General features: G+C 42.9%; 2 protein-coding genes across 4 annotated transcripts in view; one reads left to right on the forward strand and one right to left on the reverse strand.

The window, feature by feature from the left end:
• tmem101 (transmembrane protein 101) overlaps window positions 1-14,275 on the reverse strand; it is a 121,646-nt gene that overhangs the window by 62,059 nt on the left and 45,312 nt on the right. The window lies entirely within an intron of this gene.
• Window positions 1-14,275, forward strand: part of nags (N-acetylglutamate synthase) — a 49,527-nt gene that overhangs the window by 6,791 nt on the left and 28,461 nt on the right. For all 3 annotated transcript variants that reach the window (XM_072561625.1, XM_072561626.1, XM_072561627.1), the window contains exons 2-3: window positions 6,128-6,402; window positions 13,037-13,250. In XM_072561625.1, the coding sequence (XP_072417726.1) occupies window positions 6,128-6,402; window positions 13,037-13,250 (489 nt within the window). The remainder of the gene's footprint in view (window positions 1-6,127; window positions 6,403-13,036; window positions 13,251-14,275) is intronic.

Below are 14,275 nucleotides of genomic sequence, written 5' to 3' on the forward strand. Positions count from 1 at the left end.
AGCATAGCATTTAATTTGTGAGAACAGCATTTATTGACAGAGGTACAAAGTATTAAAAAAACAAAATATTATTGCCCAATTATTAATGTAATGATTAAAGCTACTCATAAGGCTTTAAATTGATCAGATTAAAGCTGTCAATCTGATGAGGCATAAGAATTTCCAATCCACTCCCAATTCTGTTTGTTCAGTGTTGTGTGTTATATAAAGGGTGTAATATGCATTATCTTTACAAGGTTATGCGTGATGTATCATAAATAAAGGGAAGATGGGTGCATTTGGCCAGAACCCTGAGCATTTCGAATGACCAAAATCTCCTTGGTGTTTACATCTTGTGTACCATCTGGCTCATGTATAATATGCTAAGGAGGTGTACCACACAGTGTCAGCTGATGTTATCCAAATTGGTTGGCTATTACTCTCTATAGAAGGTTATTTCACTACTTGATTTTGTTTTTTTTATCTTCCCAGTTTGACCCTATACTGTTTTTCTTTGCCTCAGATTTTCTCTGCGAGTGTCCTTTTTCTTGCCAGACAATGCAGCCAGAATTGGCAAAATTTAACCTGAAAAATGCAAGTTTTAAATGCTAACCAAGAAGGACTGTCTTTTGGTTCTGCTGGTGCAGTGTCTTGTATTCCACTTCTAAGTTTTCCTTTACTAATAGCATCTGAGCATTGTGATGTTCAATGTTTTAATCTTATGTCTGGGCATTTAAAGAAGTGTTATAGCAGACTTCTGAGATTGTTCAAAAACAAGTAATTACTTGGGAGCTCATATTGTGGCTGCACAGGACACTGGTTAGGCCACTTTTGGAATATTGTATGCAATTCTCATTTCCCTGCTATCAGAATGATGTTGTGAAACTTGAAAGGGTTTAGAAAAGATTTACAAGGATGTTGCCAGGGTTTAGGGTTTCAGCAATAGGGAGAGGCTGAATAGGTTGGGGCTGTTTTCCCTGGAGGCTTATAAAATCATGAGGGGCATGGATAAGGTCTTACCCTGGGGTGGGGGAGTTCAGAACTAGAGGGCATAGGTTTAGGGTGGGAGGGGAAAGATTTAAACGGACATAAGGGGCAATTTGTTCATGCAGAGGGTGGTGCGTGTATGCATTGAGCTGCCAGAGGAAGTGGTGGAGGCTAGTACGATTACAACATTAAAAAGACATCTGGATGTATATATGAATAGGAAGGGTTTAGAGGATAGAGGATAGTGGGCCAAGTGCTGGCAAATGGGACTAGATTCATTTAGGATATCTAGTCGGCATGGACGAGTTGGACCGAAGGGTCTGTTTCTGTGCCATACATCTCAAGGACTCTATGACTCTAATTGCCCTCAATGGAGATGATGATCTGCTTTTTGAACTGCTGGAGTGCACATCATGTAGGTACACCTGCAATGCTGTTAACCCAGTGACAGTGAAGAAATGGAGGCATGCTTCCAAGTCACGATGGTATGTGGCTTGGAGAGGAACTTGCATCTGCTGCCCTTGTCCTCTCAGGTGGTCGGGCTCACATGTTTGGAAGGTGCAGCCTCCGTGAATTGCTGCGGTGATCTTGTAGCTGGAACACATTGTTGCCATTGTACATTAATGGTGACGGGAGTAAGTGTTTAACGTTTTGGATGTGGCACTAATCACATGAGCTGATTTGACCAGGATTTGCTGAGCTTTACGTGTTTTGTTGGAGCTGTACTCATGCAGGCAAGTGGGAGTATCCCAGCACACCTCTAAGTCACGCTTTGTAGATTATGGATAAGCTTTAGCATCATAGAAGTTGGTAATCAAGTCAAAACTGCAGCAGTGATAAATAGTGAGCTAGCAACGTGGTGTGAACACAGAAAACACTGCAGAATCTCAACAGGTCTAGCAGTATCTGTGGAGTAAAAAACTTCAGGGTTGTATGGAGAAGTTTCTCCAGTGTTCTGAGTTTGTTTCAGACTTCCAGCATGTACAGTATTTTAACTTACCAAATTGATATGCTAGGATTCCCTTATCACTTTCGGTTTCGGTTTGTTACAGCTGCTTTGCATATAAATAATCATTCTTGAGTGAGACAAGTGAAATGGTTGAATGCTGATAATGTGATTGTGTCGTAGTGCTTGTGAATAATGTGATAACAAAATGGAATAACAAAAGCTCACTTTCCCAGGAAGCAGTAACATTTGTTGTACCACTCAAAAGCCTGCTTGTCTCCAATCTTTAACAGCCTACCAATTAAAAATCAGTAAATAATACATTGGAGTCAGAGGAGCCTAAATAACCGAGCACAGCAGAATACTGAATTCATAGGACATGCAAAATGAAAGCCAAGGTTAAAAGAAATGCTGGAATTCAGCAATGAAAGCTTACACGCTGATAAGTAGACTGTGAAGGAGGCAAGTTCAATCGAATCATTCAGGAGTGTATCAGAACATTATCTGAAGTGTAAGATTGTACAGAGCGGGGCAGAAGGTGGGGCAGTGGGCAGTGAATGAAGTTGCTCTTTCAGAGTGCCGGTTCAAGCATGATGGAACTGAATACCTGTAGTCTCTTCCTGCAACATAACAATTATGATTCTGCAAAATAAATCCATGCAAACTGCCAATTAATCTGCTCCGAGTGATCAAAGAACAAAGAAAATTACAGCATAGAAACAGACCCTTTGTCCCTCCAAGCCTGCACCAATCCAGATCCTCTATCCAAACATGTCACCTATTTCCTAAGGATCTGTATCCCTCTGCTCTCTGCCCATTCATGTATTTGTCTAGATACATCTTAAATGACATTATTGTGCCCACTTCTACCAACTCTGCTGGCATGTGTTCCAGGTCCCCAACTGTGTGTGCATGAAAATGTGGTAAAAAAGACAGAGAGTGGTGGTGGAGGGTTGCTTTTCAGACTGGAGGCCTGTGACCAGTGGTGGGCGACAAGGATCGGTGCTGGGTCCACTGTTTTTTGTCAATTATATAAATCTTTTGGATGTGAACATCAGAGATACAGTAAGTTTGCAGATGACACCAAAATTGGAGGAGTAGTGCACAGCAAAGAAGGTTAACTCAGAGTATGACGGGATCTTGATCAGATGGGCCAGTGAGCTGAGGAGTGACAGATGGGAGTTTAATTTAGATAAATGCGAGGTGCTGCATTTTGGAAAGGCAAATCAGAGCAGGACTTACACACTTAATGGTAAGGTCCTGGGAGTGTTGCTGAACAAAGGCCTGGAGTGCAGATTCATCGTTCCTTGAAAGTGGAGTTACAGGTAGATAAGATAGTGAATAAAGCATTTGGTATGCTTTCCTTTATTTGACAGAGCTTTGAGTAGAGGAGTTGGGAGGTCATGTAGTGGCTGTACAGGGCATTGGTTAGGCCAGTTTTGGAATATTGTCTGCAAAGCTGGTCTCCCTCCTCTCAGAAGGATGTTGGAAAACTTGAAAGGGTTCAGAAAACATTTACGAGGATGTTGCTAGGATTTGATCTGTAGGGAGAGGCTGAATGGGCTGGGGCTGTTTTCCCTAGAGTGTCAGAGGCTGAGGGATAGAACATAGAACATAACGGCGCAGTACAGGCCCTTCGGCCCTCTATGTTGTGCCGCCCTGTCATACCAATCTGAAGCCCATCCCACCTACACTATTCCATGTACGTCCATATGCCTGTCCAATGACGACTTAAATGCACTTAAAGTTGGTGAATCTACTACCGTTGCAGGCAAAGCATTCCATACCCTTACTACTCTCTGAGTAAAGAAACCACCTCTGACATCTGTCTTGTACCTATCTCCCCTCACTTTAAAGTTGTGTCCCCTCGTGTTTGCCGTTCCCATACTTGGAAAAAGGCTCTCCCTGTCCACCCTATCTAACCCTCTGATTATCTTATATGTCTCTGTTAAGTCACCTCTCAACCTTCTCTCTAATGAGAACAGCCTCAAGGCCCTCAGTCTTTCCTCGTAAGACATTCCTTCCATACCAGGCAACATCCTTGTAAATCTGCTCTGCACCCTTTCCAAAGCTTCCACATCCTTCTTCATAGAGGTTAAAAAAACATTAGGGGCATGGATATGGTAAATAGACAAGGTCTTTTCCCTGGGTTGGGAGAATCCAGAGCTAGAGGGCATAGGTTTAGGGTGAGAGGGGAAAAATTTTAAAGTGACCTACGGGGCAACTTTTTCACGCAGAGGGTGATATCTGTATGGAATGAGCTGCTAGAGGAAGTGGTGGAAGCTGGTACAATTACAACATTTAAAAGGCATCTGGATGGGTATATGATTAAGAAGTGTTTAGAGGGATATAGGCCATTGCTGGAAAATGGGACTAGATTCGGTTAGGATATCTGGTTGGCATGGATGAGTTGGACTGAAAGGTCTGTTTCCTTGTTGCATATCTTATGTGTCTTACAATTGTGTACTCCACAATGACCTGATGAAGGAGTGTCGCTCCGAAAGCTAGTGCTTCCATTTAAACCTGTTGGACTATAACCTGGTGTTGTGTGATTTTTAACATTGTACACCCCAGTCCAACATCAGCATCTCCAAATCTTGTAATTTATAACATTGACAGAAGGGTTCAGTCAGGTATCTGATCTTTATGAGATATTATACTGCAGGTTTCTTTTGTATTGCATGCTCACCTGTGCTTCTGTTAATGAAAGGAAGCATGAACGATCATGAGAAAATGAATGTCTTCAAAGAATAAAATTGCATTATGACTGTTTTGTTTCAGTGAGCAAGTTGACAGAACAGAATCGCTGCAACAAAGGCCTGGGATTCCTGTGGTCAGAGAGTTTGTTATTTCCACAGTACAGACATTTCATCATGATCCTGTGAATTCTGCAGCAGAATCCTTGGGAATTGTCTTGGAAATGAAAAATTCCATAGGAAAATTCCTCTGCATCTGATACCTTCTGAGGGAGAGTGGGGGAGAAAAACCCTTAAAGTTGGAACGTTCAGAGAGTTTCACTCCTATTATCTGAATAGTGACCCCAGGAAGAAGTTCAGACGCATACACCTTCCCCTGACCTCTTACACCCTTTGGATCCCTGTCAACCAGCCCTGATCAGCTTCCTCCCCCACCCCCACTCCCACACCTGATTCTCCCAGTCCACACCAGCAGCCTAAAGCTCTCCTGGTAATAAGATCACACCTGCCACCGGTCTCTGTCTGGCAGAGCTGCAGGATATGTGAATCTCAGAAGGTGGCACACTGGCTGCTGCAGAAGAGCGTGTAGGTTTAAGTGGAGACCATTCACCCCTGCCCCACCATTAAATATGATCATGGCTGATCACTGTGCCCCTTACCTTGTGCCCGATTGATAATCAGAAATTTGTCAATCTCCAACCTTAATCACACTCAAAGACTGAGAATTCCAAATGTTCACTACCAGCTGAGTTTCTTTTTAAAAATCCTCATCTCAGACCAAGTGGCATCCCTGTCATTTTTAAATTATGCAATCCTGGTACTAGATTCCCCAGCCAGGGGAAACGTCTTTCCTGAATATGTTTTATCCATCTCTTTAAGTATTTGTGGGTTATAGTGTGATCACCTCTCATTCTGCAAAACTCTTAGAGTCTAGTTTGTCCAATCTCTCTCCATGGGAACGAGTCTGGTGAATCTTCTGTTACACTCCTTCTCTGGTAATATTCTGTCTCCTGGGATAAGGAGACCAAAGCTGTACTCAGTACTCTGGGTGCAGTCTCACCAAGCTCCAATAAAACTGAAGCAAATGTAGATTGACTTCCCTGGTTATCCTGCTCTGTGGAGGAATTGGATTCGTTTCAGCTTTGTTCCATGTTTCTGTAGGATCCGGGATTAGAATTCCTAACTAGGAGTTCAGTGCAACTGTTAAATCAGGAACAAAGTGGTCATCCAACTCCTTGAAATATCCAGGCCCAAGTGTCTGCGTCTGGTTCATTTTAAAATTCAGTAGAACTAAAATAGCAAGGACATGGTTAGCTCAGATGGATCTTGAGGTCAGGAGCAGGCTGCAGAAAGACACACTGAACCAGGATTCATATGACCCATGGTGTGAAAAAAAGAAGCTAACAAGAAGCTATATGATGCGGCAGCTAAATGTGTGATATGTTGATGATCTGAAAATAGAACTATTGCAGTCAGAAGGGATTTGTGGTATTAGCTAACTTATCTTAATGTCTGTCAGGTGGACGAAGAGGTCTTTTACTCGAAAGAGATGGTATCCAGTCTGGCATTCGGCCTGGCTTTCCTACAGCGAATGGACATGAAACCTGTGGTCGTGATAGGATTTTCATGTCAGCAGGCTGGAGAGCGATTCGATTCATTCACTGAAACCAAATCCTTATTACTCAGGAATTGCAGGCTCCTAACTGATGCACTGCATAGGAATTCAGCTGTCATCATGCCATTTTTTAATGGAGGTTCCTTACTGAGAGCAGAGGAGTCTTCGTCTCACAACAGGTACATATAACTTTTAGTACAAAAGTCAAAAGTTAAATACTAAAGCATCAATGACTCATAGATTGGAACTTCACGAATTCCATTGAATGTCAATGATGTACCAAGATAAATAACTGCTTTGAAATCATTGTTTAAGAATCATACGTTCTTGCTTCACTGTAAATTGCATATAGCACAAATTGGAAAAATGTTCAATTTTCAGACAGTGATTGAATTTCCCTAGCTCTCAGATTAGTAATGCTGGAAAAGGGAAGAGAGGCACTAAATGGCATTCCCGACTCGTGGAGTCAAGACCATATCCTGGAACTGTTATTTCTCACAACTATGTGCTAAGTGTCTCTCAATGATCACGGTGCTTGTTTAGCACCAGTAAGCTGTGGCAGGTGCTGAGCCATTGCAGCTAATCTCTTGAATATGGACAATACAATTCCTCCTTTAAGCAGAAAATATGTGGATATTTTCCCTGCTAAGACATCAGCAACAGTATCATAGAAATTGAAGCTTTAAATTGCAACAATGTATCTGATTTTGTGAGCAAATCATTCTTCTAGAGAAGAATAGGCATTCTGCATTTTTCATTAAAAAGGGAATTGTTGTCCCATCTCCACCGCTCCGCCCTCCCACAAAAAAAAAGTCAATACATCAAGTTGGAAAGGAAAGGCCTCCTCTACTCAGGAGAACAGTGCACCATTAATTTTATTTATTAGTTTTCTCTTTTCATAATTCCTGGGATTTTGAGGGTCATTGACTCGGGCCATCTCTGTTTGCTTTTGAGAAGGTGGTGGCGATCTGCATTCTTGAATAACTGCAACGCATGTCGTGTAGATACACACAACCTTGTCAGGATTGGAGCTCCTGGGTTTTGACCCGATGACAGGGAAGAAAAGGCAATGTAATTCCAAGTTAGGATAGTGTGGGGCTTCGAGGGGAACTTGCAGATGGGGGTGTTCCCATGTATCTGCTGTCCTTGTAGAAGTGCTGGAAGTTGAAGGTTTAGAAGGTGCTGTTGGAGGAGATGTGGTAAGTTGTTCCAGTGCGTCTTGTAGATGATACAAAGTGCAGCCAATTTGCTTTGTCAATTTCAGATAGGATATGAGTAAAGTGAGCTTGGATCGTATCAAGGTTCTTGAGTGTTGTCGGGGCTGCACTCGTTCAGGCAGGTGGAGAGACTTCCATTACACTATTGACTTATGCGGTACATGGTAGACAGGCTTTAGGAAGTCAAGAGGGGAGTTACTCAGTTCAGAATTCCTAACATTTGACCTGCTGTTGTAGCCACTGTATTTGTATGGCTGGTCCAGTTCAGTTTCTCACAGTGGTAAACCTTGTTGGCACTGGGGAAATCAGTGATGATAATGCCATTGAACATCAAGTGGCAATAGCTGAATTCTCTTTGGGAACTGATCATTGTGGCCACTTGTGTGGCATGAATGTTACTTCCCATTTTTCAACACAAACCTGAATGTTACCCAGGTTTTAGTGAAATTAGATTAGATTAGATCCCCAACAGTGTGGAAACAGGCCCTTCGGCCCAACCAGTCCACACTGACCCTCCGAAGAGTAACCCACACAATCCCACTTCCCCTCTGACTAATGCACCTAACACTATGGGCAATTTAGCATGGCCAGTTCACCTAACCTGCACATCTTTGGATTGTGGAAGGGAACCGGATCACCTAGAGGAAACCCACGCAGACATGGGGAGAATGTGCAAACTCCACACACAGTTGCCTCAGGCTGGAATCAAACCTGGGACCCTGGTACTGTGAGGCAGCGGTGCTAACCACTGAGCCACCGTGTCACCCCAATTAGGCACAGACTGCGTCAATACCTGAGAGTTGCAAATGCTTCTGAACATTGTGTGATCAATTGCAAACATCCACACTTCTCAGCGTTGGATAGAGGAAAGGTTATTGAAAAAGCAGCCTCGGATGCCTGAGCCTAGCAGATTACACTTACGCAGTAATATTATTGAGCTGAGATGATTGACCTCCAATGGAGACAATCAATTTTCCTATGTGTTATGTATAACTGCAATCAATGCAGAATATTTGCATTGTATCCAGTTTTGGACTCCTTTCTGCTCCATTCTGGTAAATGTGGCCTTAATGTCAGGGACAGCTCACTTCCCTTCCTGAATTCATTTTACTTTTCATATTTGGACCAAAGTTGTAATGTGGTCAGGAGCTTGGTAGTCCTGATGGAACAACAACTGGGCATTAGTGAGCAAGTTATTGCTGAGCAAGTACCACTTGATAGCACTGTGGATAACCCTTTCCAACTTTTACTGATGACTGAGAGTAGACTGATGGATTTGACCTGCATCTTGAGGGCGGAACATGCCTGGGCAGTTTTCCACATTGTTGAGCAGCTACCAGTGTTGAAGCTTAATGGAACAGCAAGGCTACAGGCATGGCTAATTCTGGAGCAGAAGTCTTCAGTAATATTGTGGGAATGTTGCCAGGCCCCATAGCCTTTGCAATATCTCGTACCTTCAGTCATTTCTTGATATCACATGGAGTGAATCAAATGGACTAAAGATGACATCTGTGATGTTGGGGATTTCAGAAGGCAGCTGAGGTGGATCATGTGTTTGACACACCTGGCTGAAGATAGACACAAATAATTCAGCTTTGTCTTTTGTACTGATGGGTGTCATGGTGGCTCAGTGGTTAGCACTGCTGCTTCACAGTGCCAGGGACTTGGGTTCGATTCCAGCCTCAGATGACAGTCTGTGTGGAATCTGCACATTCTCCCCATGTCTGCGTGGGTTTCCTCCGGGTGCCGTGGTTTCCTCTCATGGTCCAAAGATGTGCAGGTTAGTGGATTGGCCATGTTAAGTTGCCCATAAAGTCCAGGGATGTGCAGGCTAGGTGGATTAGTCATGGGAAATGCAGGGATGGGATGGGTCTGGGTGGGCTGCTCTTTGGAGGGGCGGTGTGGACTTGATGGGCAGAATGGCCTGCTTCCACCTTGCAGGGACTTTATGATTCTATGAACTAGATTCCCCCATCATTGAAGATGAGGATAATTGTGGGGACTGCTCCTCCAGTAAGTTGTTGAATTGTCCACCATCATTCATGACTGGATATGGCAGGACTGAAGAGTTTAGAAATGGTTTTGAAGTTGCTTAGCTCTGTTTACTGCACACTGCTTTTCTCACTTGGCTTATGAGTAGTCCCGTGTTGTAACTTCACCAGGTAGATGCCTCATTTTTAGGTGTGCCCTCTTGCACTCTTCCTTGGTGGTTCATGATAGAGGGGGGATATGTTGGAACATGCCTTTACAGATTATGGTCAAATACAGTACTGGCTGCTTCTGACTGCCACAGTGCCTTTAGGATTCGAGGGATTGACTTGTTAGGTCTGTTCAAAATCTCTCCCATTCAGCACAACGCTATCGCCAAGGGTATCCTCAACATAAAGTCAGACCTTCATCTCCACAAGGAATGTGTGGTGAATATATAAACACACAAACAGAAGACCAGAAGACATAGGCGCAGAAATTAGGCCATTCAGCCCATTGAATCTGATCCACCATTCAGTCATGGTTGATAAGTTTCTAAACCCCATTCTCTTGTTTTCTCCTCATAACCCTTGAACCCCTTGATAATTAAGTATCTGTCTATCTCAGTCTTAAATATACTCACTGATCTAGCCTCCACAGCCTTCTGTGACAATGAATTCCATGGTTTCACCATTGTCTGGCTGAAGAAGTTTCTCCATATCTCCGTTCTAAAAGGTTTATTCGAAGGCTGTGTCCTCGGCTCCTAGTCTCTTCTGCCAATGGAAACATCTTCCCCACATCCAATCTGTCCAGGCCATTCAGTATTCTGTATGTAATAGTAGGCAATTCAGGCCTTCAAATCTGCTGTGCCATTCAGTAAGATCATGGGGAATCTGCTTGTGCTCTGAATTCCACATTCCGACCTACCCCCCCAATAATATTATACTTGTGAAATAAGAGAATTAACCTGCCTCCCGCTTTAAAAAACATTAGCGATTCTCCTGCCACAGCCTTCTCACTGAAAGAGCTCCAATAGGTCAGAGCTCCAGACCAGGTGAGATTTGCAACCCTCTGATAGAAAAAAAATTCCCTTAATCTCTGATCTCAAAGGGTGACCACTAATTTTAAAACACTGCCCTCAGTTCTGATCTCATCCATAAGGGGAAACATCCTTTCCACTGCCAGTTCCTCCTCGTCACTCCTACTAATGCAATCATGGACAGATGGAGCTGTTATACTTAAATTGGAGAGGACAAGGTTAAGTATATCTTCCCTCTTGTTGGTGCTCTCACCACCTGCCACAGGCCCAGTCAAGCAGCTATTTCCTTTCGGGAGAATTCAGAGAGGATGTCTTAGAGTCATAGAGCTGTACAACATGGAAACAGACTGTTCAGTCCAACTTGTCCGACCTGACCAGATATCCTAAATTAATCTAGTCCCATTTGCTAGCATTTGGCCCATATCCCGCTAAACCCTTCTCATTTTAAATGCTGTAACTGTACCAGCCTCCGCCATTTCCTCTGGCAGTTAATTCCATACATGCACCACCTGCTGTGTGAAAATGTATCCCCCTCGGTCTCTTTTAAATCTTTCCCCTCTCACCTTAAACCTAGGCACTCTAGTTTTGGAATCCCTTACACTGAAGAAAAGACCTGGGCTATTAACCCTATCTCTGCCCCTCATGATTTTATAAACTTCCCTATAAGGTCACTCCTCAGCCTCTTATGCTCCAGAGAAAATAGATTAGATTCCCTTCAGTGTGGAAACAGGCCCTTCAGCCCAACAAGTCCACACCAACCCTCCAAAGAATAACCCATCTAGACCCATTCCCTCTAACCAATGCACCTAACTCTACGGGCAATTTAGCATGATCAATTCACCTAACCTGCATATCTTTGGACTGTGGGAGAAAACTGGAGCACCCAGAGGAAACTCACACAGACACAAGGAGAATGTGCAAACTCCACACAGACTGTCGCCCGAGGCTGGAATCAAACCTGGGTCCCTGGCGCTGTGAGGCAGCAGTACTAACCACTGAGCCACCATACCATTCAGCCTCTCCCTATAGCTCAAACAATCCAACTCAGAACTCAGTCTTGAAGAAGGGTCACTGGACCCTAAACATTAATGCTTCTTGCTCTCCACAGATGCTGTCAGACCTGCTGAGCTTTTCCACAATTTCTGCTTCTGATTTCCAGCAAATGCAGTTCTTTTGGTTTTTCTGTCTTTCAGGACCTAGCTAACCCAGTGTGTAGTGGGACTACTGAGCTATTCTTGGTAATAGATGTCAAAGTCCCCCACGCAGGGTAGACTCTGTGCCCTTGCCACCCTCAATGCTTCTTCTAAGAATGGGTGGGTTGGGGTAGGGGAGTTGTCTGTTTGCCCATGTTTGACTTAATGCCTCTAGATCTTATGAGGTCTAAAGCATTGTTAAGGTCTCCCAGGGCAGTTTTGCTGAGAAAGGACATACCTGGGGATGGTGAAGGTGGAATCTGGTAAATTTGCTGGACAGTGTTATTCATTGGCATTGACGACATCAGTTTGTTGTTTGATTAGTCCATGGGACAGATCTCCCAATTTTGTCACAAGCCTTTAGATACTAGCAGAAAAATATTGCAGGGTTGGCAGGGCTGTGTGCATCATTGTCATTTCTGGTGCCTTGATTGGTGGTTTGTCTAGTTTCACGTCTTTTATCTAGCATTGTATTGGGTGGCTGGCTCGGCTATTTCAGAGCGCACTTAAGAGGCAAGCACATTGCTGTGGGTTTAGAGCCAAATATAGGCCAGAGCAGGTTAGATTTGCAGAGTTTCCTTCCCTATTGGATTTTAAGTTATTTTTGGGAAAATATAGGACTATCCATCAATAAAGGGTATCACTCACATTCAACAAAATGAATATCTAGCCTAAAAAGGCTGCATGATTTTTGCTTTAATGGTCTTGGTTAAAATTTAGAGCAAGAGGAACCCATTCAGTCACTCAATCCTTTACCATTACTCAACTGGATTATAACAAATCTGTATCTTAATTCCTTTATTCAACTTAGTTCTGTATAAGGTAGTACATTTGACTAACAAAGTATATTGATTTTCATTTGTAAATTTTCAAGTGACCAAGCCCTTCCAGCTTTTTTGGAAGACGAAGCTCTGGATTTCCCCTGCCCTATTTCTGAAGTGCTTCCAGTCTTCACAGCTGAATGGTCTCGCCCCCTCTCTCTCTCTCTCTCTCTCTCTCTCTCACACACACACACACACACACACACACACATACTCCCTCTCTCTCACGCTCTCTCTCTGTCTTACACTCTCTCTCACACTCTCTCTAAACATGCTCTCTGTCTCTCTCCATCACTCTCTCTCACACTCTCTCTCTCAGACACACATATGCTCTCTCTCTCTGTCACTCTCTTTTTCTCTCTCAATATCCTGCTCAATGGCTCTGAACTTCCTCACTAGAGGAAATAGTTTATATCTATTTATTTCATAAAAGCATTTAATCATTTTAATTTAATTCACATTCATTTTGCAATTATAGTGAACCTAGGGCCTTTTGGCCTACTTCAATTTCTTATGTTTGACTGCCAACGAGAGCTAGAGTAACAACAGGGTTGACTCTGATTTTTATTGTGTAGTTTTGGGAACGTAATTTCGGTGGAGGAAGATCTGTTAAATTGGAGCCTGGAGTCTGGTCACATTCCTATCATCTGTTCTGTGGGAGAGACCGCTGATGGACAATTAGTGCTTCTAAATTCCTTGTGTGTCACAGCAACAATTGCCAAGTTAATGCAACCCCTGAAAGTGATGTTTCTGAACAATTCTGGAGGTCTTCAGGACTATGACAGAAAGGTGAGTCAAATTATTTTGCTTTGCTCATTATGGTATATCAGGATTTCCTTTTTTTGGATAGCTAATTGGGTTGATATTCCACACAGTAGAGTGTGAAAGCCGAGCAGTTGGTCACTTTTTCATGCTTAAATAATATAGAAAAAGGCAACTAGACACTCCATCATTTTAATCTTTTGACTCCTCCCACTTCCGACACCACCTGTGTCAGTCCACCTAATGCCAACTTGTACCCCCTACATACTGTCTCAGGTCTCTATGTTGGTATTCTTTCTGTCACTCAGAAGTTGCTGCAGTGATTCTTTTAAGTCCTTGCTGCCCTTGGGTGTAATAATGATACCCCCACATTCAAGTGCTCAGTGGAGTATGCATAGGCAAGTTTTCATGATCTTGAGATGGTGTACTGTTTATTACCCTCTGCAGTCCCACCCACAACATTGCTAGACCCTACTTGACAGGAGGTAGACGTGAAGGACAAATGGGAAGAACTGGTAATGGTACTGAGTATCTGAGGGTATTTTCTGTTATGATTGAATACTGCCACGAATCATGTAGGTGAAAGATTTAAGTCAAATACTAGATACCTATTTGATCAGGATAAAGCTTCCAAATGTCAGAAACTGCCCTAGAAAGTCAAAACTTAAATAAAACCAACAGTTATCCTTTGTAATACTACACATTATAAATAATTGTACCATGGATACTTGGATCTTTAGTTCTCTAAACTCTCCCCAACTTGTGTACGATAATAAACGAATGATTCATCAGTATTTATGCTGAATCAGAGGAAATGAGACCAAATGAATGTATAAGTAAAGAGGCTGAATACAGAGTGAATCAGAGCGTGATCCTTTCAATTATCTGGAACAGCTTCAGGGTTGGCCTCAAAAAATAATATCAAATAATCCGAGATCATTGTTATATTTCACCATTAAGAACAGAAATTTCTTAACAATTCCTCATCCCTGAAGTGTCAAAGAATAGATCTATAGATTTCAATCTCAAGTGTGGCTCTGTTTTTCACTATT

Source organism: Chiloscyllium punctatum, chromosome 42, assembly GCF_047496795.1.
Source record: "Chiloscyllium punctatum isolate Juve2018m chromosome 42, sChiPun1.3, whole genome shotgun sequence".
NCBI classification, from domain to species: domain Eukaryota; kingdom Metazoa; phylum Chordata; class Chondrichthyes; order Orectolobiformes; family Hemiscylliidae; genus Chiloscyllium; species Chiloscyllium punctatum.